At 45.5% G+C, this 26,834-nt stretch overlaps 1 protein-coding gene across 1 annotated transcript; it reads left to right on the plus strand.

The window, feature by feature from the left end:
• The first annotated feature begins 1,052 nt into the window (after window positions 1-1,052).
• Window positions 1,053-22,206, plus strand: POU2F2 (POU class 2 homeobox 2). Its single transcript, XM_083369401.1, has 14 exons — window positions 1,053-1,144; window positions 1,248-1,304; window positions 3,854-3,973; window positions 6,320-6,523; window positions 6,871-6,976; window positions 7,547-7,638; window positions 8,064-8,225; window positions 8,403-8,544; window positions 9,570-9,718; window positions 10,905-11,081; window positions 12,747-12,813; window positions 13,348-13,519; window positions 15,281-15,354; window positions 16,877-22,206. Exons 1-14 carry the CDS (start codon window positions 1,085-1,087, stop codon window positions 17,230-17,232), a joined length of 1,938 nt encoding a protein of 645 aa, XP_083225527.1. The 5' UTR covers window positions 1,053-1,084; the 3' UTR covers window positions 17,233-22,206.
• The last annotated feature ends 4,628 nt before the right edge of the window (window positions 22,207-26,834 follow it).

The raw sequence follows: 26,834 nt of genomic DNA on the forward strand, positions 1-26,834 counted from the left end.
GAATTCGTATCCGAAGCAGCGGGCGAAGGGGAACAAGAGAAAACGATGAAGAATGGGAGAAACCAAGCAGTGGGGGGGAAAACCCGATTAAAAGTTACTGTTCTGTGAAACATAAAGGCACTAAGCAAAGGAGAATGGACCAAGTAGAGGCATCAGGCCAGGTTTAGTGTAAAATATTGTTATTCAGAAGAAAGGGCAAGGAAAGAACACACTGGCTTGAGAACATCAAATCTGGTGCAAAATTGATCATCCAACAATTGAAAGAAGCTATTCTTGACAGGGTAGCATGGCGAGCACTTGGTTATAAAGCCAGCAAGAGTCAAGATACGACTAAATGGTTAAAAACAAGCCAACCAACTAATTGGTATTCATTGGTTTGGGTGCCACTTCAGCCGTTGAAGCAGCGATGAAAAATCGGCCTCTGGGCCACCATCAGCAAATAAATAAAATAATAAAATAATAAAATGAGGGGCTGCCACAAAGAAGAGGGGGTGGGGTGGGGTGTCAGGCTATTCTCCAAAGCACCTGAAGGAAGGACAAGAAACAACGGGACAGACAGAAACTAATCAAGGAGAGAAGCAGCCTGCAATTAAGCAGAAACCTCCTGACAGTGAGAACAATTAACCAGTGGAACGACCTGCCTCCAGATGTTGTGAATGCTTTATCACTGGAGGTTTTTAAGATGAGACTGGACAGCCGCTTGTCTGAAATGGTATAGGGTCTTCTGCTTGAGCAAAGGGTTGGACTAGAAGACCTCCAAGATCCCTCCCAGCTCTATTCTGATTGAAGTAAATAAGGCAGTTCTGCTCCCTTGGGCAGTCCCCATTCTCTGGTCCGTGGCCCAGTCCCGATGATTTCACATGTTGATATAAGGCTGCAATCTGGTAGAAACATCTTCACCAAAAACGGAATTCTTCCGGTCACTGTAAGCCGCAGAGGTAGGCACAGGATCTATCCAGAGATGTGAGAAAGAAACAAATGGATCAGCTTCTGAGAATCTCTTATGGAGATTGGGAGACAGGTGGATTGTTCAGATCAGGCTGGGGGTTCTTGAGGGTCCCTATTTTAGTATGGACCCTATGTGATGAATTTAACTTTTTTGCTTCTAGATACAGAAAGAAATGGACCTGACACAAACCATCAGGTGAGAACATTTGGACAGAAGCAGTAGGATTATGGAAGCATTTGTTTCTTGAGGTGGGCCACAGGTGGTCAGTTGTGATGTTGCATTGTGTTCTTCCTTCTAGACTCAGCAGAGCAAATCTTCCCCGTTCTCCCCATCCCCAACCATCACGGGCACCAAGGTAAGTCCCACCTTTTCTCTGCCTACCTGCAGATCCACTAGGCCAGGGGTAGGCAACCTTGGCTCTTTTATGACTCGTGGACTTCAACTCCCAGAATTCCTGAGCCAGCCACGCTGAGGGGAAAGGGAGAGGTTTCCAAGCTGAGCCATGCTGGTTCAGGAATTCTGGGAGTTGAAGTCCACGAGTCATAAAAGAGCCAAGGTTCCCCACCCCTGCACTAGGTGATCTCATTTCTTCTCCGAATTCCCAATGCTTCTCAACCTTGAGTGCTTTCACACGGGTGGACTCCAACTCCCAGAATTCCTCACCAGCATTTCTGGCTGGGGAATTCTGGGAGTTGAGGTCCACATCGCTTAAGGTTGCCAAGGCTGAGCAACATTGCTCTAAAGGCATCTGGCATTCAGACTGGCTTGGACTGACTTGGGGTCAGAAGCTGTGTTGAGGTGGTCTTCAACTTCAGTCCAGGGCAGAGGAAAATGGTGGACTCTTGGGGACGAGATGATAGGAGTGGTCACCTTTTGTTCTGGGGAATTCTGGCAGTTGAAGTCCACCCATTTTCAAGTTGCCATAGTTGAGAAGCACTGGTCTAGGCTAATGCTTCAAAACTGTAACTGTGCACTAAGTGTTTATGACAGAGACATCTTTATGAACAAACATCATATTTGTCAATGATTATATACATAATCTTTTAAAGTCTTGGAGGTATGATGAAAGGGGAGATCCTAGCCCATGATTCAGCACCCCAGTTTTTAAATTGCCTGTCTAGGGTCTGTCAAGCTTTAAAATGAGACAAAAACCGTTGAAGCTTGCTTAAATGATGCTATGACAAAACTATAATCTCTCTCTCTCTCTCTCTCTCTCTCTCTCTCTCTCTCACACACACACACACACACACACACACACACACACACACACTGGATTAATCACTTGCATTTTGATTAACTGATTGCACAGAAAAAATTTGCATATTGCCCAAACCACAATTTGTTCCCTTCTTTTCTCTCTCTCTCTCTCTCTCTCTTTGTGACATAGAATTAGGTAACTTCAACTGCTCAGCTTTTAACATAATTTTAAAAGTTGCCCTTTCTGCAATATTGCAAATAATTCTGGTCTGGCCCTTCAGGCTGCTCCCCTGGAAATCCCGAAACTCCCCCTCCCAACGAGGGCCAGAGCTGGACATTGTAGGTCAAAATCACGCTTACAAAGAAAGACCCCAATGGGAAGTGCGCTGCGCTTTTGTTATCAGCTTGATAGGAACTTGTGAATCGAGGCTGGTTTAAGGGGGGGAATTCCCTGTGCCCCAAGCCTGCCAGCAAAACAGGAAGTCAAGTAACGATAAATCATCTTGCATTGGTCAGTGGGCGGGATGTGAATGTATTGCAGTGCATTGTTTCTCGTCCCTACAAAGAGCCCCCTACTCAATTTCTGCTGTGCAGCAGAGATTTAAGTTGGAGGGTTTGGATCCCCTTGCTTGGAATTCCTCAAGTCGAGGCGCACAGGATTTTGGCTGAAATTCAGAGTCTCCACTGAATCGCCCTCTTTTTCCTGCTGCTGGGAGAGAGGGCTGAATCCATCCAGTGCAAGATCTTTCTGACAGCTACCTCATTTCCTTTCTTGAGCCTTGGTTCTAGATTGAGACGTAGCTATTCACTTCAGAGGAGGGTTTTTAAAAAAAAAATACCAGAAAAGAGCTATCTGTCCTTCTAATAGTGGAGTTTGGGCACAGCAAGAAAAGAGTAGTGTCAGAAAGACGTATGGTATGCGGGGTTGGAAAGCAAAATTGCCTTTATTGGGTAGCCCTTGCCTTTACAACCACAGCTGAACCCCAAATTTCCGTTGCCAAGTGAAGCATTGGTTCAGCCATTTTGCCCCATTTTATGACCTTTCTCGGCACCGTGGTTAAGTGAATCATTGCAGTTGTTAAGTTAGCAACACGGTTGTTAAGTGAGTCTGGCTTCCCCATTGACTGCTCGTCACAAGGTCCTAAAATGGGACCACGTGACCTCAGGACACTGCGACCGTCCTAAATAGGAGTCGGTTGCCAGGCATCTGAATTTTAATCACATGACCATGGGGGAATGCTGCGGCAGTCGTAAGTGTGAAAACGGTCATGTCACTTTTTTCAGTGCCATTGTAACTGTTGTAAGTCGAGGACTATCTATATTGTGGTTGGTCCCACAGTCAGCCAGATGTTTGGACTGGATTTGGCATTTTTATCTACCTATCAAGTCCTTCCCAAGGACCCGAGATAGGCAGATGTGGATGGTTGATGATGTTTGAAGTTATCGTGGCAGGAGGTCAGTTGTTCCCGGTAAAGCTGCCTTTTGCAATTGACTGATGGCGATTGTGTCAATGCTGAGGGTGTTCAAGTGGTGCTCCAGATATTTTATAATTGCATGCAAGGCGCCTATTGCCATTACGCTATATGGGTAATCTACAGTGAGATTCACAGTCTGGTGGAAACGCAACACTTCAATGAAGAATAATAATTAATTAATAACTAATGGATCATTCAACTCAAGATTATTATTATTATTCTTCCCTTCCAGATCAAAGCTGAAGACTCTGCAGAAATGCCTCCAGCTCCAGCGTCAGCCCCAGCCTCTCAAACTCAGCAGCCACACCTTCCCCAGGCCCAGCTCATGTTAGCAGGCAGCCAACTCGCTGGGGTAAGTGCAGCTGGCAATTTGGGCAATTCACCTCTGGGTGAAGTGAGGCGAGGTGGAACAGAACAATACTGAAACCTCTCGAATTATTTCTGCCCCGAGGATCAAAGGTTGAGGAAAGTGGAGGTTGCAATCCAGGCTGGCAAGTTCAGACATTCACTGTAGGATTATTAGATCATACAATACGTGCAACCTTCTGAAAGGAGAATGTCCATGCTGAGTGTACTTAAATAGTGCATTGTTATCTACAGTAGACATTACTTAAATAGATGTTTACACAAGTATGATATCCTCGACTTACAGCCACAATTGTTCCCACAATTGCTGTTATTAAGCGAGACGTTTGTTAAGTGAGTTTCGCCCCATTTTGCCCCACTTTTCTGGCCACAATGGTTAAGTGAATCACTCACTGCAAGTTAGTAAGTTAGTAAAATGGAGGTTAAGGGAATCTGGCTTGGCCGTTGACTTTCCTTGTCCGAAGGTCACAAAAGGGGATCACGTGATCCTGGGGCACTGCGACCATCAAAAGTACCAGCCAGTTGTCAAGCGTCTGGATTTTTTGATCACGAGACTGTGGGGATGCTGCAGCGGTCATAAGTGCGGAAAAATGGTCGTCTGAATCACCTTTTTCAGTGCCGCTATAACTGGTCACTAAACAAGTAGCAACAGCCCTTAGACTTATATACCGCTTCACAGGGCTGTACAGCCTTCTCTAAGCAGTTTACAGAGTCAGCCTGTTGCCCCCAACAATCTGGGTCCTCATTTTATCCACCTTGGAAGGATGGAAGGCTGAGTCCGCCTTGAGGCAGTCAGGATCGAACTGCAGGCAGCCGGCACTCAGCAGAAGTAGCCCGCAGTACTGCATGCGAACAAATGGCTGTAAGTCAAGGACTGCTTGTAATCCCCAAGTACCTGGCCTACATCACGCTGGGAGAGGTTGTCTGACCTACACAAGGAAGGGAAAGAAATGGGTAGTTTGGGCACCCCTCGTTCTCTTCCGTTCTGCTCTGGGGGGGGGGATGGATGGAGGCTGGGGAAGCAGATGGAGCGAACTTAGCCTCTGACCCGCAAGGCTGTTGGAGAAGGAGATACGATTCCACCCTGCCTAGTGACACTCGGCTGATGCTTCCCTCTGATTAGCAACCCTCCCCATCCCTCCGGTGCCTTTTCCAATGGACAAGGAGGAATCCAACAGGGACACCTTTCCTTGAACCTCCACACATGGCCATGAGCAACACCCCCCCCCTTCTCTCCCTGTTGTGCATGAGCCTCTGCCCAAAGAAGAACTGCCTGGCAGTCTGTCTGAGAAGGTTTCTGGCTCTGCTGAGAGCAGGGAATGTAGTTGACTAACTTGCTCCTTCCTTCCTTCCTTCCTTCCTTCCTTCCTCTTTTCTTTTCCCTTTTTTCCTTCCTTCCTTTTTTCCTTCCTTCCTTTTTTCCTTTCTTCCTTCCTTCCTTCCTTCCTTCCTTCCTTCCTTCCTTCCTTCCTTCCTTCCTTCCTCTTTTCTTTTCCCTTTTTTCCTTCCTTCCTTTTTTCCTTCCTTCCTTCCTTCTCTGACACTTCCTCCCTTCCTTCCCTTTTTTCTCTCCTTCCTTCCCCTTTTCTTTTTCCTTCCTTCCTTCCTTCCTTCCTTCCTTCCTTCCTTCCTTCCTTCTGACACTTCCTCCCTCCCTTTCCTTTTTCTCTCCTTCCTTCCTCTTTTCTTTTTCCTTTTTTCCTTTCTTCCTTTTTTCTTTCCTTCCTTTTTTCCTTCCTCCAATTTTTCCTTCCTTCCTTCCTTCCTTCCTTCCTTCCTTCCTCTTTTCTTTTCCCTTTTTTCCTTCCTTCCTTCCTTCCTTCCTTCCTTCCTTCCTTCCTTCCTTCCTTCCTTCTCTGACACTTCCTTCCTCCCTTCCCTTTTTTCTCCTCCCTTCCCCTTTTTCTTTTTCCTTCCTTCCTTCCTCTTTTCTTTTTCCTTTTTTCCTTCCTTCCTTTTTTCCTCTCCCCTTCCTTCCTTCCTTCCTTCCTTCCTTCCTTCTCTCTGACACTTCCTCCCTCCCTTCCCTTTTTCTCTCCTTCCTTCCTCTTTTCTTTTTCCTTTTTCCTTCCTTCCTTCCTTCCTTCCTTCCTTCCTTCCTTCCTTCCTTCCTTCCTTCCTTCCTTCCTTCTCTCTGACACTTCCTCCCTCCCTTCCCTTTTTCTCTCCTTCCTTCCTCTTTTCTTTTTCCTTTTTCCTTCCTTCCTTCCTTCCTTCCTTCCTTCCTTCCTTCCTTCCTTCCTTCCTTCCTTCCTTTTTCCCGTCCCTCCCTCCCTCCCTGTCTCTTTGCCTCCTGCTTGCTGCCCGCCCTGCTGCCCCCTCTCTCGTACAGCTGACTGCCCTGATGCCTGCCCAGCAGCAGCTGCTCCTGCAGCAGGCGCAAGCACAGCTTTTGGCAGCTGCCGTGCAGCAGTCTAACGCTGCTGCGGCTGCCGCGGCCTCCTCTCAGCAACCTGGGGCTGAACTGCCAGCGCCACAGAGCCAGCCCCAGACGCCCCAGCTGGCCTTGTCCCAGCCAATCCAGCTGACGGCACAGGTAAGGGCTTGTGCACGAAGCAGGGCGCTTTGCGGTTCTCTACGTTGCCAGGTCACCTGCCCTTGGAAGGGAAGGAGGGATCTTTCAGAGGAAAAACCGCTCCTCCCATGGCCTGAGACATGGCCACCCTTGCACTGTCCGTTGAAACTGTTCCCCTAGTCAGCACCTCTCTTCTGGGAAGCTCATGGGAGCCGTGGTTCCAGGGGAGAAAGGTGACTAGTGGTCTCAGGGCAAGTATAATTCTCAGGAATCTCTCCAGAAGTTCAACCGCGTTGAAAATAGGGTATCTCCGTGTTGTGGCGGAGATGTTTCCGCCATGTTTCTCCTCCCGGTTGTTTCTCTTCTAGGATATCCAGCAGCTGCTGCAGCTCCAGCAGTTAGTCCTTGTCCCAGGGCACCCCCTCCAGCCACCTGCACAGTTCCTGCTGCCACAGGCCCAGCAGGGGCAGCAAGGTGAGAAGATCATCTTTTTTTTATTTTTAAAAATCATCCCTCCTTTATTATTTTAATAAATAACTTGAGGTGGCAGACGTACCTAATTCCTCTTCCTATTTCCCACAACATAACAACCCTGTGAGGTGGGTTGGACCGAGAGAGAGTGATTGTTTCAAAGTCACCCAGTCGGCTGTCATGCCTAAGGTGAGACTAGAACTCACTGTCTCCTGGTGATTGGCCCAAAGTCACCCAGTCACCTTTCATGGCTAAAGGGGGACTAGAACTCACAGTCTCCTGGTGATCAGCCGCAAAGTCATGCCTAGGGCGGGACTAGAACTCACCGTCTCCTGGTGATTGGCCCGAAGTCACCCAGTCAGCTTTCATGGCTAAAGGGGGACTAGAACTCACCGTCTCCTGGTGATCGGCCCCAAAGTCACCCAACTGGCTTTCATGCTTAAGGTGGCCCTAAATTTTAAGCTGTTGCTGCTTATCACTTCACTGGGCTGTAATTTGGCCCACAAAGGACAAAAATATGTTGGGTCTTTCCAGAGATAAACCCAGTCTTTTCCTCCCTCACTTCCCCCACAGGGCTGCTTCCGACACCAAATTTATTTCAGCTACCTCAGCAAAATCCAGGGAGCCTCCTGACGAACCAGCCTCGTGCAGGACTCCCAGCACAGGTGAGCAAGGAAGGAAAGAAAAAAAAAAGGCTTCTCTGTGTAAAACGCTCGTTGAGGTAAAGAAGGAAATCAACGCCATGCAAATATTGTGGTTTGCCCTCTTTTTGTTCCCTTTACTGGTTCATTTTCTCCAGGGTTAAATTAGTTGCAAGCATTGAAGCCCTGAATCTCAGAGAGCAAATAACATCCATTCCTAACCCGCCAAAGACTGAAAGAAGTAAACGGCTTTTGCGGCTCACGAAGGGGGGGGGGCGGGAAGCGCCTCCCGCCTTAGCCCAGGCATCGCCTTGGCTATTAAATAATCCGTTAGATTTATTTTTGCGCTTGAGTTTGGTCATACGGTCTGCCTGGACTTACGTTCGGTCCTTCAGGGGGTCTATTGGATTTCCATCTTATTTTTTTTTTTATTTCTTCCTCTTCGCCAGCAAGTGACTCGGCCTGGCCTCCCCGAGTCCCACCTCACTCACTCACAGCCGCCCAAATGCCTGGAGACCCCTTCGCACCCCGAGGAGCCCAGCGACCTGGAGGAGCTGGAACAGTTCGCCCGCACCTTCAAACAACGCCGCATCAAGCTGGGCTTCACACAGGTACAGCTCGGACTGCTTGGCTGGGAGGAGGAAGAGTAAGGTGTAGCTCTGCCTAATGAAAGAAGAAGAGTGGTGCGCGGAGTGGAAATATATTTGCAGGGAATCGTGGAATACACACGGGGTTGGCATTCTCTCCGTGATTGCCTCTCTCCTTTTTCTTCCCTCCATCTTTCCCAGGGCGATGTGGGGTTGGCTATGGGGAAGCTTTACGGGAATGACTTCAGCCAAACGACCATCTCGCGCTTTGAGGCACTGAACCTCAGCTTTAAGAACATGTGCAAGCTCAAACCTCTTCTGGAGAAATGGCTGAATGACGCCGGTAAGGAAAGCCAGGTGGAGTGTGATAAAGCTGAGCTCTGCTCAGGATGATCCTCCTGGGAGTTGGGACAAAGGAGGTTTGTGAAGAATGCCAGAGAAGGAAAAGAGAGTTTGGTCAAGGAGGTTATTCTGAAAGTGGCAGTGAAGATAACAGGGAAGACCCAGCTGCATTCACCCATAAGCTATTGCTCCAGTTTTGGTCACCACAATATACAAAAAGGTGTTGCGGGCCTGGAAAGAGTGCAGAGAAGAGCAGCAAAGATGATGAGGGGGCTGGGGGCTAAAACATATGGAGTACTGTTGCAGGAATTGGATATATCTAATCTACTGAAGGGACGCAGTGGCTCAGTGGGTTAGGACGCTGAGCTTGTCGATCAGAAGGTCGGCAGTTTGGCGGGTCGAATCCCGAGTGCCGCGTAACAGAGTGAGCGCCTGTTACTGGTCCCAGCTTCTGCCAACCTAGCAGTTCGAAAGCACGTAAAAATGCAAGTAGAAAAATAGGGACCACTCCGCTGAGAAGGTAACAGCGTTCCGTGCGCCTTTGGCGTCTAGTCATGCCGGCCACATGACCACGGAGACGTCTTCGGACAAGCGCTGGCTCTTCGGCTTTGAAACGGAGATGAGCACCGTCCCCTAGAATTGGAAACGACCAGCATGCGTGTGCGGGGGAACCTTTACCTTTACCTAATCTAGTGAAAAGGAGGACTAGGGGAGACATGATAGTATTGTTCCAATGTCTAAGGGGCTGCCACAAAGAAGAAGGGGTCAACCTATTTTCCAAAGCACCAGAAGGCAAGACAAGAAATAATGGTGCTTGCTCCCTCGACAAAGGATGCAGTCATACATACATAGCTCCAATTAGGTGGGAGAGAAAAGTGATGCCAATTCCTGGAGTGGATGAAGGTTGAGGAAAGCAGGCAGCTGAAAAGAGGGAGATGGAAAGAGGAGGGGTCGAGTCATAGGGGCGACGTGCCTCGTGGCTGTTACTCAAGAGGTGCGTCAATGTTTGTCCTCAACATGTTACAGAGACAATGTCTGTGGACTCCACGCTTCCCAGCCCCAACCAGCTGAGCAGCCCCAACCTGGGTTTTGATGGGCTGCCGGGCCGACGTCGTAAGAAACGGACCAGCATTGAGACCAATGTCCGCTTTGCATTGGAAAAAAGCTTTCTAGCGGTAAAAACAATCCCCCCCGAGCAATCTGCCTTCCCTCGTCTCTTCCCTCTTCAAATTAATAGGCGTTGCGCTGGGCAGTGGAGAAGAAACTTAAGTAAAGTTTTTTCTCCTGGGCTGCTTCCTTTAATGCTTCCAGTTAGAGTGGGCCATTTAAAATGGGTTTCCTATACAGGTGGTCCTCGACTTACAGCCGTTCATTTAGTAACCATTCAAAGTTAACGACGGCACTGAAAAAGGGACTTAATGACCGTTTTTCACGCTTGCAACCACTGCAGCATTCCCCCGCGGTCACATGCTCAAAATTCGGATGCCTGGCAACTGGTTCATATTTATGACGGTTGCAATAGTCCCGGGGTCATTCGATCCCTTTTTGTGGCCTTCTGACAAGTAAAGTCAACTGAAGCCAGTCTCACTTGAACGGTCTTGTTATTAGCTTAGCAAGTGATTCGCTTAACAACCGTGGCAAGAAAGGTCATAAGATGGGACAAAATTCCCTTAACAAATGTCTGGCTTAGCAACCGAAAGGTGGGGGGGTCCATTGAGGTCATAAGTCGAGGACGACCTGCATTTATTTAAAACATTTACATAGTTGCCTATATTATACAGGTAGCCCTCGATTTACAACCACTTGTTCAGTGACTATCTGAAGTTACAACGGTAGTGAAAAAAGTGACATGACTGTTTTTCACACTTACCACCGTTGCAGTTATCCCCGTAGTCACATGATCGAAATTCAGAGGTTTGGCAACTGGCTCATATTTATGACGGTTGCAGTCTCCCGGAGTCTCATATTTATGACGGTTGCAGTCTCCCGGAGTCTCATATTTATGACGGTTGCAGTCTCCTGGCGTCGTGTGATCCCCTTTTGCAACCTTCTGACAAACAAAGCCAGTGGGGAAGTCTGATTCGCTTAACAACCACTAACGGAACAGCTGCAGTGACTCACTTAACAATTGTGGCAATAGAGGTCATGAAATGGGGTTATACTCACTTAACAAGTGTCTTGCTTAGCAACAGAAAGTTTGGGCTCAATTGTGGCCCTAAGTCGAGAATTTTTTTTTAATACAGGTAATATGGGCGGCTATATGATCAGTTTTATCCATTTTGCAGACCCTGAAAGAATAGTTCCCTGTCCTGCTGCTCGCTATTCACTTCTCACTTCTTATCCTTCCCTCCCCCCTGACAGAACCAGAAGCCTACCTCAGAGGAGATCCTACTTATTGCCGAACAGCTGAACATGGAGAAGGAGGTGATTCGTGTCTGGTTCTGCAACCGCCGCCAGAAAGAGAAACGGATCAACCCTTGCAGCTCTGCTCCCATATTGCCTGCCCAGAGCAAGCCTGCTGGCTACAGCCCTCACTTGGTAAATTCCCATTTTTCCCTCCGATGTGACAGCAGCTCTCCGTTGACCCGCCGTGTGGCTTTCTCACGGGATGCTGGCATTTGCAAAAGTCCCTCGAGGGATACGTCTTACATTATTTTTGCCTGCTGTCTTCTCGTTTTGTACTTCCCTTACCCCTTTCTTTGCCCTTCTTCTACAGCCCTACACACACACACACACACACCCCAAAAGGGGTACGGGACTACAAAACGAACAAGTGGCAGGTGAGCATCTGCACCACTAGACCACCATGCCACTTATTCAGAATCTGTCTGTCTGTCTGTCTGTTTGTCTGTCTGTCTATCTGTCTGTCTGTCTGTCTGTCTGTCTGTCTGTCTGTCTGTCTATCTATCTATCTATCTATCTATCTATCTATCTATCTATCTATCTATCTATCTATCTATCTTACTATTTGTTTATTCTATATCTATATCTGTTTATTCTATCTAATCTATCCATTTTATCTTATTGTCTATCTATCTATCTATCTATCTATCTATCTATCTATCTATCTATCTATCTATCTATCTATCTATCTATGCCAGGAGTGTCAAACTGCTGGCTTGCGGGCCAGATGCGTCACGCTGAAACCGTGCCTACCCCATTGCCAGCAATGTAAAAAAGCCGTGATACATCGAGATACGTCACGTAACGTTGCGAGTTTGACACCCCTGATCTATCCTATCTATCTAGAGTTTATACTGCATATACTTTACACACACACGCACACTCAAACCAAATGAATGAGCAGCTGGTGGTCTACTGATGAAGACGCTTGCCTCCCACTTGGAAGGCTAGAAATTTCAATCCCACGGTAGGTAGCGACAGTTATTTCTCTCCTAGGGTGAAAAGGAAAAATATCTGCTGTGAACTCTGCCTAGGTGTCAGGAAGGGCATCTGGCCAGTAAATGTTCAACTCCATCCAGTCATCCCAACTCTACCCCAATTAGGGACTACAGGGTCATAAAGCAGGGCCTATCAGTGCAGATACTTTATTCGTGTTAGAAGCACCTTCAAATTATAGACATATAACGTTCAACCCTGAGCAAGTAAACCAGTGCAGGTAAACCCCCAAACTCCATGCCACTTCCATCTGGGGAAATGCAACCCAAGAGAAAACTAAGCTTGGAAAATCGTCAGTACTGACTGGTCCATGAACCTACAGCTACTGAAATAGAGGTTAAGCCAAATGTGCCTCCCCATCCAGACTCCCAACAGCCTCCAGGCCCTAGGACAAGGGTAGGCAACCTTGGCTCTTTTATGACTCGTGGACTTCAACTCCCAGAATTCCTGAGCCAGCACGGCTCAGCTTGGAAACCTCTCTCTTGTCCCTCAGCGTGGCTGGCTCAGGAATTCTGGGAGTTGAAGTCCACGAGTCCTAAAAGAGCCAAGGTTGCCTGCCCTAGGACATGGCTTGGCAGCATCTCTTGGCCAGCCAGGGTTTCAGAGATACAATTGGTGGTCATCAACGTGCTCTCCACTATGGCTGATGCTTTCTCCTCCATTCAACAAGTCCTGAATAGCACTTTTGGAAAGTCATTCCTGCCCCCTGGTGGTGCACGAGAGAAAGCTTGCTAACGGTTACATGTGTCTACCCATTATGTCTACCCAGTGACAGATTCTCATCTCTATATTTCTGTTCCTCAGGTGACCAGCCCAGGCACCGGCACAAGTTTGCCCCTCTCCCAGGCTTCCAGTAGTCTGAGCACAACAGGTACACGTTCCCCCTTTTTTGAGGAGGAACCTTATTTGCCTTTCCTTTATTTCCCTTTAGAATAAGTTTGCCGGGGTGGAATGTTGGGACTGTGCAAAAATGATGTTCATTAAACGCAGGCACATAAGAGCATCCTGATTTTTGACCCACAAAGGGTTGAGGGGCTTTTGAGATGGTTGGGACCCTGGACTGTAAGAGGACAAAAGCAGAGGCTGATCGTGTTGGATGCCTGAAACCAAGGGGCGGGGGATGGGCGCTTGGTTGCAGTCTTCTGGAGGTCATCTGATCCCCTTTTGCAACCTTCTCACAAAGTCAGTGGGGAAGCCACATAACAACTTGTGTTACCTGCCACAACTGCAGGGGTGCACTTAACACCCATGCCGAGGAAGGTCGTAAAAGGGAACTAACTCGCTGAGCAACTGTCTTGCTTAGCAACGGAAATATTTGGGCTCCATTGTGTGAAGACAGAATGCCTCGCTTGGGGTTCTCTGCGCCAAGCTCTCGTTTTAACTTCCTGTTCTTATTTTGGGACAGTTACTACCTTGTCCCCGACAGTCTGCTCCCTAACCCCCAGTCGGACAGCGGTTGGAGCAGGGGTCACCACCCTCAACTCGGTCACTCCACCCCCAAGCAACAGCACAAATCCCAGTCCTCAGAGCAGCAGCCATCCAGCTCTCAGCTTGCAAGCCCTGAATCCCAGTACAGGGTAAGTGGCACGACTGGAAAAGCTTTTAGAGGGTTGAGTTCCTTCAGAGATTGGGCTGGGATCCTCGGTGGGGCTTCTTTAACACCCCGTTAACTGAATGACAGAGATGGAAGGGACCTTGGAGGTCTTCTAGTCCAAGCAGGAAACTCTGTACCATTTCAGACAGACAGCTGTCCAGTCTCTTCTTAGAAACCTCCAGGGTTGGAGCACCCACAACTTCTGGAGGAAAGTCGTTCCACTGATTAATTTCCCCCTTAGTTCTAGGTTGCTTCTCTCCTTGATTAGCTTCCATCCCTTGCTTCTTCTCCTGCCTTCAGGTCCTTTGGAGAATAGCTTGACCCCCTCTTCTTTGGGGCAGCCCCTGAGATATTGGAACACTGCTATCATTTTTTAAAAATTCCATTTATATCCCGCCCTTCTCCGAAGACTCAGGGCGGCTTACAAGCTTAGCAGTAGCCTTCATTCTATGTTGAGTCACGGGGATGAACTTCTGGGTTTCTGTCTTTATTGAACACGTTTACAGTATACAGCCACCCAACTCACACACAGATGATGCTGGGAACATTTTAAAATCCACCTATTAACCCCACTCCCACCCCCATGCCAGCAATCACACAATCAAATCAACTTGATTGGCCCCGTCTCCATTGGAGGTCCCCAGGCCCACTGACAAACCCACATTTTTAGGGCCTTTCAGAGTGTGGGCCAATCATACGTTGAGGGGAATGATATTCCATAGAGAAGGGGCCACCTCCATGAAGGCCCTTTTTTGTGGTCCCACCAAATGTAGATTCCTAATCGATGGGACCCGTGACATGCCCATCTTTCATTTAAGGTCCCCAAACTTTTTTTTTAAGAGGCTTGGGATCCTTAACTGTTCTTCAAGATCTCTGCTTTTACATTGGGGTTTGTTGCATTTATGGGTTTATTTTTATTGCGAATTTCTATGCCACTTCGGTAACTGACAGGATAATAAGTAGGTAAGTCAATCAGTGTGAGAAAGAGGAATTATTATTTGTTGCATTTATTTGCCACCTATCTTGCTGTGAGGTTACTCTAGGCAGCTGACAACAATAAAAAGGAAGACATGAAAAGAGTGTAAAGAGAACAGCAGTAAGATAATAGAACAATGCAACAAACAGTAAAAAAGAACACAGTGAGAATGCATCAATATCATCGCTGAAAAAGATGGACGGGTGGAGAACAGAAGGGGAGGGAGGTGGAAACTGCCATCAATCCAGCAGCCACCTCCAGAAGGGAACCCCGCCATTTGAACCCCAGGCCATCCAGCAGAGCCAGGACTTTGGATAGGAGGCTGGGGGCAGACCTTACCGTAGAGCACGGGTGGGGAACTATGGCCCTTTTATGACTTGTGGACTTCAACTCCCAGAATTCCTGAGTCAGCCAGGAGAGTTGAAGTCCACCAGTCAGAAAGAGGCCATAGTTCCCCACTTTTGCTCTAGAGCAGGGGTGTTAAACTGCCGGCCCACAGACCGGTTGCATCATGTGGAGGTCGCGCCCACCCCAGCTCTGGCAATGTGAAAAAAGTCACCATACGTCACGACACGTCACGTGACGCAGCGAGTTTGACACCTGTGCTCTAAAGAATAAGATATAAAATCTCTTCTTGTAAGTTGGATTCTACCGATACATTCCTGGACACACTGGAGAGGAAAAAGGGGCATGGGGGTGACAAGAGCATGATCATCCTTGCCACCCCAAAGCCCCCACTTTAACTTGCTGCCTTTGGTTTGATTGCAGAAGCACAGTGCTAGGGGTGAATGCAGGGTTAAACTCAGCGCTAATGGCCACCAACCCACTGGCCACCATACAAGGTTTGTGAAAGAAAGACGAAAACCCTGGATGTCGTGGCTGCCATTCACTCCACGGGCTGGCTGGCGTGAGAGAAAAACTGTGCGAAGGAATGGGCGCGAGGTTGTAGAGGCTGCATGTCGAGTGCGCAACATCCGTGGATTGCTGCTTGTCTGACGAAGCTTGGGAGATGCTTGTGTGTGTGTGAGGATAAAATAACTATGGTTGCCCCACGGTTGAAGAGATTTTAACTGATTATGTATAAGGCATTTCCTATGTGTAGAATGAAGCTGTAAACTCAGGAGTGTCTCCAAGTCATGAGCTTGTTCCTTTGGGAACATCATCACCTCTTCCAGAGCTAGTGGAGGAGACATTTGGCCAGGATGTAGTTCAGGAGTGTCCGTTAATACCTGTGGACTTCCAATTTCCAGAATTCCTCAGCCAGTCGGCAATACTACCCGTATTTAACTTCTACCCCGTATAAGAAGCCAACAGGGAAGATCATCCATCAGTTTGAAGTAAAGGTATCCTCAACATGTGTGGTTTATCCAAACCCATCAGTTCTTTTTCATTTTTTCCCCTCTATTATAATTGTAAAACAACAGAGTTGTTTTGGAATCGGGCGGCTCTTAAATCAAATGAACAAATAATAGGGATGATCTCAATTGTAGATCTCCGCCTGGAATTAAACAGGAGATTCTGTGGAAGTCCTTACATGCTATTTGAAGGTTGGACTTGACCAAACAGATTGCTGACTCTTATCATCCACAAGAGCGATCAGTGCCATTTCTAACCCCCTCACCCCTGGTGTGGTAAAGCTGATTATCTGGGTTCTTTTAAGCCAGGACCCTGACCCAGCTAATTTGCTTCATCTAAGATCTTTTGCAGATCTTTTGGGAATGTGCAGATAGAAATTGTCTAAGCCAGTGGGATAAAGAGAGCACACGGTTTCTTCTGTCAAGGGTGTTCTTACTGAATTATGCCGCTAACCTACAACTTGGTCTGACCTGATGATTGTTTGGGAGCTGGTGTGCAAGTGCGGTACAGTTGCGTGAGAGTGCAGCCAGTCAGTGGAGTCCCTCACAACCTCTCCTCATTCATCTCGAGGTCCTTCTCCATTCCATCTTGAATTTGCACATAGCAGAAGGCTTCACGCTCCATGACATGCATCCTTCACATCATATATGCTAATCATTGATTGTGCAACCTGTCTTCCCACACCGTGTGTCTTTTCCGTGTGAGTCAAGTTGGGGGAGAGAAATGATAGAGCTGTGGGAGGGACAAGGAAGTGCCATTTCAATTCTGCCAGTCTTTTTTTTTTTTTTTTGACATGGAGGAAGAATCCCCAAAGAGGAAGCCTCTAAAATATTTTGTGCAAAGATAAGGACGGTTTCCTGCAAGATTATCCTCCAAGATGGCACTCTCCAATGGCTCTCTCTCTCTCTCTCTCCTTTGGACCAATTCTACATTGACCCCAAGGCCAAGGGCGAGAAGCCATTGCAGATGTGGCCTAACCAATGTTTTTTTCTCTCTCTCTTTGTGTAGCCCTGGCCACTGGTGGAAGCCTGCCAATTACCAGCCTTGATGCCAGTGGCAACTTGGTTTTGGGTACCAGTGCAGGCACGACTGGAAGCCAGAGCATCGTGACCTCGCCGCTCTTCCTCAACCACGCGGGCCTGCCTTTGCTGAGTGCTGCCCCCGGAGGCGTGGGGCTGGTGTCAGCAGCTGCTGCTGCCGTGGCTGCTTCTATGCCTAGCAAGTCCCCTACCCTGACTTCCTCCTCCTCCTCTTCCTCCTCCTCCTCCTCCTCTTGTTCCTCATGCAGCTCCTCCACTGACATGGCGCAGACAATGGGGCAAGTTGGTCCTGGATCCAGCGAACCGGATGCCAAGATGGAGTGAGGACTCAGGAGCATCCACGCTGCCTTTTCTGACACGGCGGGGGGTAGCCAGGAGTGGACGTACAAACCGACACATGAAACCAAAAAACAAAAAAAAAACAAAAAACCAAAACGAACCAAAACCAAGCAAAGAAATGTCAGCAACAGCCAAACAAAAAAAAAACCCAACAACCAAAAAATAATAATAACCTAAAGCAAACAAGCAAAGCAAAAAGGGGGGGGGGAAGGAAGAAACCAAAAAAAAAAGTTCCCCAAACCTTTGGCATTCATTTGTTTTTCCCCTCTGCAAAAGGTGACAGTCGACGGTCTGATTTCTTTTCACGATTTATCTTCTTTTTTTTTTCTTCTCATCTGCTCGTTTCCTGGACAGTATCAGAAAGGAAACCAATAAATGGGGATGATTTTTTTTTTGTAAAAAAAGAAAAAGAAAAAAAAATACTTTAAAAAGAACCTTTAAAAAATCCTTAAGGGGAATACAAATCTCACACCAAAAAATCACCAGTTCTAGCTTCACCCAAAGCTTTTTACAAACTTTTCTATCTTCAGTGTCTGGTCGAATGTCTTTCAAAATGCTTTTATTTATTCTTATTTATTCTTTCTCTTTTCCTTGGATCCAGAAAGGGTTGGGCGGGAAAAGAATGGATTGATTTAATTTTAGGATCTTCCTATAAATATTTTCTTTATTTTTTAAATGGTTAACAAATGTTTCTGCTTTTTTTTTGCTCTTTTTTTTTTTAAAAAATGGAACAAATACAAAGCTTTATACATATATGGGGATTCTTATAAGAAATGAAGACTGGGATTTTCAAAGGCAATAATGAAAATCAGACACCGGGTTCCCACTATGGAAACTGGTTTTTTTGATTGATGTCCTGCAATGAATTTTCCTGAAGTTATTTCTGCTGCTTCTTGTTTGCAAAGAGACTATTTGATTAATCAGCCATGGAGTAGGCTCCACTGAAGCAGTTTGTGATCACAAAATTCAGATTACTTGCCAGCCAATATCTATATTAGTTCTCTGGGTATTGAAGCAGGAACGAGGTGGGGAAACAGTTTACAAAATTTCTATGTGGAAGACCCTCCTGAGATATGGATGCATTGCAAGCATTTGATGCATCAAAAACCAGATATTTGCAATGCCTGTTTGTATCTCTCTCAAAAACTCCCTCACTCCTACCATAAGGATGAAGGAATTACATCCAGCTGGAATTACTTTATTAATATTAGCTGGATTTCTCAGAGGATTTATAATATAAGTACTTTTTGCAGGACGAGCATTATTGAAAGTCTCAGTCTTCAACTTTTTAAGAATAGGCAGCACTAAATCTGTACTTTTTTTCTATCCGCTCGAATCTTGTGTTTGCCAGCTTTAATTTTCTATTGAGCTTAGCTAAAAAAAATTTTTTTTAATTGGTTTTGCCTGGGGTTATTATCGGGTTATTTTTCTGAAAACGGGATGTGTGGTTTTTTATTTTTATTATTATTTTTATAGCTGTGTTCTGAAAAAAAATACTCATATACCAGTGCCTGACAAAAACCAAAACAAAAAAAAATATATGGGAATTTCAGCATTCTTTACATTTTTCAGAAAAAATAAACCAAAAATTGGTAGACATCACTACAAAAAACAAGAAAATGAAGACCATTGGGGAATATAAATAAAAGCAAAGACAGAAGAGAGATTAAAAAAAAATAAATCTCCTCAGAAAGTGGGTATCGCAGAGACTCGGAGGCGAGAGAGAAACTTTTAACCAAAAAGAACCAACCAAAACGAACAAAGGAAGCTAAAATAAATCACCACAAGAAACTTCGAAATGGAAAAGAAAGGATGAAAATGGGAACGAAGGAGAGATCTTGACTTTCTCTGGTTAAGGCAAAATGGCTCAACCGTCTTTCTCTGTCCTAAAAAAAAAAAAAAATACCTCATGGAAAGTTGTGTTGAGAAGCCAGGATTTTATCAATGTCAAAGAGACAAATAAACCAAATCAACTGAAGGGGGAGGGGGAGATCGGAAGATCCTGTAACTTTCTCCCAGAAGTCTGGAAAGCTTTAAAAATGGCTTCTCAAAACACTTTTTTTTAATTTTATTATTTTTATTTTATTGTTCTTAAACTTTTTTTTTGTACATTTCTTTTCTCTTGGTCTTCTTTTTTTTGTTTTAACTGGATGGTCTGGGTTTTGGTTTTTCGTTTTTTTGTTTTTAATACGTTGGGTGGGTTAATTGACGTTTTGGGCGCTCTTTGAATGTTTTTGTCTTTTATTTTCAACTCCTGCAAACCAAAGTTTTGCTGTTGCAGAGAAGGAAGTTAGCCATGGCATAACTGCAATCTGGTAGAAAAGAAAAAAAAACCAAACAAAAGGGACAGTTTAAAAAAAAAAAGATAAACAAGCAAACAACACAACAAAAGGACTTTGAACCTTTCTTAAAAGGACAGAAACGAAAAACCCTCAACCTCATTTTATCTCCTGCTTTTGCTGTGCTAATAAAACGTTCAGGTGGGTTTGAGATAAGAAAAGAAGGAGAAAAAAATTTTACTGTGAAACTTTCCAAAACGGAAACAAATCGACCACAAAACCACAAAAAAAAACCAACAACAACAAACCAGGAAACACCTCGTTTAAAAGATTGACTTGAAAAAAAGAAAGAAGAGTTTTCATCCCATTCTGTGCGTGAGTGAGAGAGAACTGCCAAGTATTTATTCAGCCCTTAAGATTTCAGTTATGGGATAATGGTGGACGTCTGGGGGGGGGGAAACATTGGAGAGAAATATTTCTCTCATTTTCTATTTCTCTCTCTCTCTCTCTCTCTCTCTCTCTCTCATGTGCTACTGAACGTGTTTCTAGGTGGAATGTAACTGTTTTAGTGATCTTCGTTATTTTTCTTTCGTTTTTACTTTTTTGGGGGGGTATCTATTTTTTTTTAATAGAGAAAATTCTATGTTCCGCTTTATCGCTTCTTACTGTATTAAGAAAAAACGACAAAAAAAAACAAACGCTTAAAGGTTTGCAGCCAAAAAAAAAGATAAAAAGGGGAAAAAATGAAACAAAAAACAACAAAAAATACCAAAAACCAAAATGTGTTTGTTTTTTTTTTTAAAAAAAGAATTGATTCTAGACCAAAAATGACCCTATCTCCATGCATGGAGCTGAGTGGTGGTGGTTGAATGGCATGGAGGGATACCGTCAAAAGATTTATAGGGCAGGTAAGGATGTTGGGAAATAGGTTAGATTGCTGTCAACCTGGAGACGAGGAGCATCAGCTTTTTCAGAAGGATGAAAAAGGTTTGAAAAGGGGGTGGCTGGTAATTGCTCCCTTTTTTGGGCCTTCAAAAACCAGCCAAATGTTTGGCCAGAGTGGGACAGAAGAAAATATACATCAGCACGTTGCAGAAGTGATGCCACTCTTTTAAAGATGGCCTGGCGTTAGCTTTAGGGAAGGAGATGTGGGAGAGACTATCTTAAGCCATCGCTGTCTCCCCTCCCAAATTGGTGATTTATATAAGACATGAAACAGAAAACTTATTTTGGTACAGGGATGGTTCGGGTTGAATGATCCAGAGCAAGACTGCCTGATCTTTAGTTCTAATTTGGCCGATGATTTTATGCGGCATGATAGTACAAGGTCCATAACCAACTAGGCCTCTGTAGTCCACATACTACTTCAACTGGCTGGTTTTTGTTTGGGTTTTAATTTTTTTTTTTTTTAAAGAAGATGCTTAGGAAATAGCAGCGTCTCTTTGCCCTGCTGAGCTCCCCACTCCTAGGAGTTTTAGAACGAGGAAGGAAATAAAGTAAAACCAAAGCTGTCAAACCAAATATTTGCTCACACGCCTCCGTGCCAGTGCCTGACCCAGGGCTGGGGGGGGCTCACAAGGGAGGGAGACAGGCTAACCACCCCCTCCTTCTCCTTACAGTGCCAAGACATCCACCACAAGGCTCTTTGGAGATAGCCCGCCATATACCTCATATACTTTAATGATAAACCAAATAGAAAAGCTTTATTAAGGGTGTGTGCTGTACAGGTCTGTTTGGGGTGGTGGGGATCAGGCGCAGCATCCTCACACCCCATCGAGGGAGATCCGCAGGACAGCCCAGGTCCAACGAAATCTGATCTATTCAGGTGTTATTCTAGGGTTCCGACGATATGCTTTATCTATCAACCTGGAAAACGTGGTTAGGATGGAACCATGCTAAGGACTGAAGACTGCATCCACAAAGACGCGGGGAAAAAAAAAAAAGACACACTAGGTGCTGGACATTGCTCCGTGGGCCTGGCTTCCCCGATGTAACTGGCACTTTGTACATCAGGGTTAAATTGGAGGATAGCTGGGATTCAGCTGTGATGCAAGCGCATTTTTGTATCAAAGAAAATTGAAGCTGGGCTTTTATTTATCGTTGGACACGAATCTCCTTTAGAAACCTTGACGGTGACCAGGTTCAGGTCTAATGGAGGGTCCTCTGCCTTCCATGAACTGGCTTCTCCAGGTTGCTCTCTTATCAACTCTGACCAGTATTGAGGTTATGTGAAAAAAGGGAGTAGTGTTTATATGCCCAGGAGGGTCGGTCAGTTTGATAGCCCTAGAGGAGTGGATCAAATGGGCTGGCCTTTGCATGAAGGATGCTGCACTAGAACCCAGATTCTTGCCGACACCACCCCAACATGACTGGCCTGTTGCTGTAGCCGACCTGGGAGCAGTGGGAAAATCGTGTGATAACTTTGCCAAAGGTAGTTAGTTCCTAGTATTCATTTTTTTAAAAAAGAATTTTTAATCTTCCGGGGTCTGATCCTGTCTTGTTAATTTATTTGTAACTGTGGGGCTTAGAAGTGACTTGAAAAAAAATGATGATGATAATGTAACAAATATTCTGAGTGCTTTTTTAATTTGTTCTTTCATTTGGTTCTGTCGTGGTTTTGTGTTTTTTTTTTCCCTGTCTTTTTTTAAAATTAAAAACAAAAACAAAATAAAAATCTTGCAACCAAAGATGAGTTGAAAAGTAGTTGAAAATCTGTTATGGTGACTCATTTGTGGCACAGAGCTGCAGACAACAGGATGAAAGGAAAAAAATTGTGGATCAGCAACCCGGCACCTGAAAACACTGTTCTGCCCGCTGATAGGTCTTCGCCACCCAGTTAGGTCCCAAAGATGTCACTGGAAGATAAAGTGATCTACAGCTGATTGCTTCATTTAAAGGTAAAGGTAAAGTTTCCCCCGCACATGTGTGCTAGTCGTTTCCGACTCTAGGGGCCGGTGCTCATCTCCGTTTCAAAGCCGAAGAGCCAGCGCTTGTCCGAGGACATCTTCGTGGTCATGTGGCCGGCATGACTAGACGCCAAAGGCGCACGGAACGCTGTTACCTTCCCACCGTAGTGGTCCCTATTTTTCTACTTGCATTTTTACGTGCTTTCGAACTGCTAGGTTGGCAGAAGCTGGGACGAGTAACAGGCGCTCACTCTGTTACACGACACTCGGGATTCGACCCGTCAAACTGCCGACCTTCCGATCGACAAGCAAAGTGATCTACAGCTGATTGCTTCATTTACCTTCTATTATAAGGGTACAGGTAATCCTTGACTTACAACCATAATTAAGACCGTTGCTAAGCAAGGTGATTGTTACGTAAGTTGTGCCCGATTTCATGACCTTTTTTGCTGTGGTCATTAGGCAAATCATTATTTACTCGAAGCACACCGTCATTAAATGAATCTGACTTTGCTTCTCAGAAGTGGGCTGTGAAGTTCACAAACGTTGATCACGTGATCCCTGGATGCTGCAACTGTCACAAATCCATGCCAGTTGCCAAGGGCCCAAATTTTGATCATGTGACCGCAGGGATGCTGTAATGGTTGTAAGTACGAGGACTGGGTGTCTCCCTTCTTCAGTGCTGTCCTAACTGAAGAGTGCCTAAATGAACGGTTGTAAGTTGAGGGCTACCTGTATGTTGTGATTTACCACTGTCCGCATTTTTTAAAAAAGGTATCTTTACAGTAAACTCCAATTACAGCATCGGCCTTTGTAGTATGAATTAAAGTAATACCAAGGATTAGGTAGGCTGCCCTTTTTCTTCTTTTATTGCTTAGGAGGTAGACATTAGTGATTCATTGTTTATCAATTAGTCAATTTTTCTTTCCTGCTGAGGGTTGGGGATTAATAACTGGCTTCCTTTAACTCTCCCCCTCCCCTTTATTGTGAAAAGACAGTTTGTCATTATAAAATAAAGAGGGGGAAAAATAAACAAGTAATTAAAGCTGCCATCTCCCCCTTTGTGGAGAACAGAAGCACTCTAATTAAGTGGCAAATCACCAGTAATCCCTCAACAAACTGAACAGAAGAGCAATGAAACGGGGAATAACCTGCAAGGGGAAACTTAATTGCAGAGAACCTTTGCCGAACTGTGCTTGCAGATGAGTAAACATTAAAAAAGGGATCTAATCTCAGCGGAGCAGCCTTAGAAGATAACGTGATAACGACTTTAAATCCTGTACGGAGTCATTTTTAATTCTACCTGCAACAGGGTGTAAAAGCAACCCAGGTCAGACATTTCCCCCCCCCCCAAGCGTGTCTGCACACAAGGCCTTTGGTGTGTAATTGCCTTGCTTCAGAAGCAGAGCCTTCTAACAAACATACAGTTTCCTATCATTTTTGCCAATTCGCTTTCTTCGATTTCAGTTAAGTAACACTTGGCAGTGTCTGGAAGTTCCAATTACCAGAAAGGATTACTGCACCTACCAGATGGACAGCGATCGGGTGCCATACTTTCACGCTGGACACATCTCTGACATTGCTTTAGAGGCTGTAGTCGGGTTGTGTGTGTATGTGTGTAATTTGAAACAAACACTCCTGGAGGCTCATGGAGAACCTGTTACTATTTTGTCTTCTTGTGCCCTGGAAGCAAACAGGATGTAAACTAGGGGTCCCCAAGTCCTGGTCCACAGCCCAATGCCAGGTCATGGCCCCTTGGGAACCAGGCCGCACAAGTGAGTGCACTAAACTCTGTGCAAGCGGCATGCGCGTGCATAAAACCATTCCCCCTCCTGGCGCCACCACTGGTCCACAGAACCAGAAAGATTGTGAACGGTCCCTGATTAAGTGGAGGCAACCACGCCCTATTTCATCTCCTGCTCCACCACCAAGTATGTCCTAGAGACATTTAGGATCTGATTGAGATGTGAACAGGAAGACACGCATTTTGGATCAGTATGCAAAGTAGAACAGATGATCAAGTGCAAAGCTCATCATAAAAGCACTTGAAGAGAAAAATGGATTTTGGAAGGAAAGGAGTCAACACCGTCGCACCCTGGTGCATGTAATTTGCAAGTTATTCATAAATCCTCCACACTCGTGCTTTTTTTGTAGACAGTTCTCACCAATAGAGGATTAAAGGGTTGGGTTGTATCAGGAGGCCAAGGTGCTAGAGAAGCTGGTGAGGACCGTGGTAGACAAGCCTCCTTATGTGTTCAGCCAACAAATTCTCAGCCGGCTGCAACATCGCAGCAGCATATCTTGCCATTACTGTTTTTCTACACACTGGCCTGAGAATAAGCTGGGAAATAGGGTGTGTGATAGCTAAATTCTCCAGTCAAACAATCCACTGCTTCATTCCACTGGCTGTGAAATGAAACGTATAATGAGAGCATAGAAAGAAGGTTGGTATGTCTGAAACTGATGTTTCCTATGGTTTCTGAAGTGCTATGCTGTCTTGCTAATGGAGATTTGTAAATGGAATGTGTGTATTTAGCAGCAGTAGTGTGATGATGTGGTAGACCGCAGTGTCAGGAGGACAAGTTGGAGCATGCATCATGTATACCAGGAGTAAGACAGTTAACAAACTGATAAGAAAGTGCGTTTATAGATCCAACTTCTGTTCCACATTACTATTTTAATACTACGTAATATTTGCAATGACAGATGTCAGTCTCCTAATTATAGTCACCTGATCCAAAATCACAAAGCACTGGTATCTTTAATATTTATACAGAAGTGAAAATATTTTTTTTAAAAAATATCAACAACAAAGGACGGACTATTCCTACTCCTGACGAAAGAACAAAAATATAGATGAAAAGATCGGATCAAAAGAAAGAAGGTTAAATAGCTAAGCTGCAAGCTTTCAATAAGTTTGAAAGTGGGAGAAACTTGTTTTCTTGCTGACTCAATTAGAGGTAGCCACAAGATCGGGGTCAAAAAAGGCTGGTGGCCACGACAGCGCATCCAAATCCGAAGACTATCAAGAGGTAGGAGAATGAATCTAGTACCTAGTCACCCAGAGTTGCTTTGAAACAAGACGGATGGCAAATAAATTTAAGATATATATTAATATATCCTAGTTCAGGGGTAGGCAACCTCGGCTCTTTTATGGCTCATGGACTTCAACTCCCAGAATTCCTGAGCCAGCCAACCTGGCTCAGGAATTCTGGGAGTTGAAGTCCATGAGTCATAAAAGAGCCGAGGTTGCCTACCCCTGTCCTAGTTGAATGGCAAGAAACAAACTGTTAAGTAGCTCTTCCTCTGCCTTAGCTTAGAAGACCTGAACCTGCTATTAGGACAACCTCATGAGGTTTTTCCACCAGGTCAGATCTTCGGATCTCCCTTTCCAATTTTTCCTTCTCTAAGCTGTCCCTTTGTTCACTTTCCCTCCATCTTCCTCTTCTATTTTTTTCAGAGCTTTCTTTCTCCCTTCATCTTCTCTTTTATCCATTTTTTCTTTCCTCTTTTGGTTGCTTCAACATCTCTTCTCACGATGCCTATCAAGATCTCACTTGGGCGATTTGAGTAACCAGCCTGGGAAACAAAAATATTGCAGAGGAATTTCTTTTCCTTTCCTTTCCTTCTCCCTCTTTGTTCAAATTCAGAGATGCCCAACAGAAAGAGAGCTCATCTTTCCAAAGATCCTCTTGACAGAATTGATCCTCCTTCCTTTTTTCTCCCAAGTTCAGCAACATCTGCCCAAAGGCCTTCTTTATGGAATTTTTTTGCTTTTCCTCCAAGAGCGTTTCTCAAGCTTGGCAACTTGTGGACTTCAACTCCCAGAATTCCCCAGGCAGATGTGGCTGTTCATTGGTTCATTTCGATCTTATATTTTATGTCATGTAGTATGCCTTATTTAAATTGTGATGCTTCTGACAGGAGTAAAAAAGCCCATAATTAATAATAAAACATTATTATTTGACGCATGAAGGCCTGAGGAGGTCTGTACTTTGTTTTTTTAATTTTTTATTGTTGTGAGCCGCCCTGAGTCCTTGGGGAGAAGGGCGGCATATAAATTTAATAAATCTCTCAATCTCTCTCTCTGAGGAGAGTTTCCGAGGAGGGAAGCAACCGACAGGCTCGCCTTCGCTGAGGGAGGCCATCACCGCCTTCACACCCGCCCAGCACTTTGGTTCCGTCCAACTGCCACTCTCCTTACCCCCCTTTTTTTTACGCTCCCCCCCGTCCGTTCAACGTTGGTACAGTCCAGCCGGCCGGTTCTTCCCTCGCTTTTCCTTTTCGCCCCGCCCCCTTTTCTCAAGGGGAAGGGAGCCGCCTGGCTCGAGCCTCGGCGCGACGTCATGATGACGTTGCCCCTAGGCGAATCCCGACGGCTTCGGGCAAGGGCTCGCGCGCC

This window comes from Vipera ursinii (genome assembly GCF_947247035.1).
Source record: "Vipera ursinii genome assembly, chromosome: 9".
Taxonomy (NCBI): Eukaryota; Metazoa; Chordata; class Lepidosauria; order Squamata; family Viperidae; genus Vipera; species Vipera ursinii.

Bases quoted from the DNA above. Each gene is read 5' to 3' on its own strand.
- POU2F2 (XM_083369401.1), top strand. From the start codon at position 1,085: ATGAATTTAACTTTTTTGCTTCTAGATACAGAAAGAAATGGACCTGAC. The intron at 1,305-3,853 runs GTAAGTCCCACC...CTTCCCTTCCAG, and splicing joins CAACCATCACGGGCACCAAG to ATCAAAGCTGAAGACTCTGC. The intron at 6,977-7,546 runs GTGAGAAGATCA...CTTCCCCCACAG, and splicing joins GGCCCAGCAGGGGCAGCAAG to GGCTGCTTCCGACACCAAAT.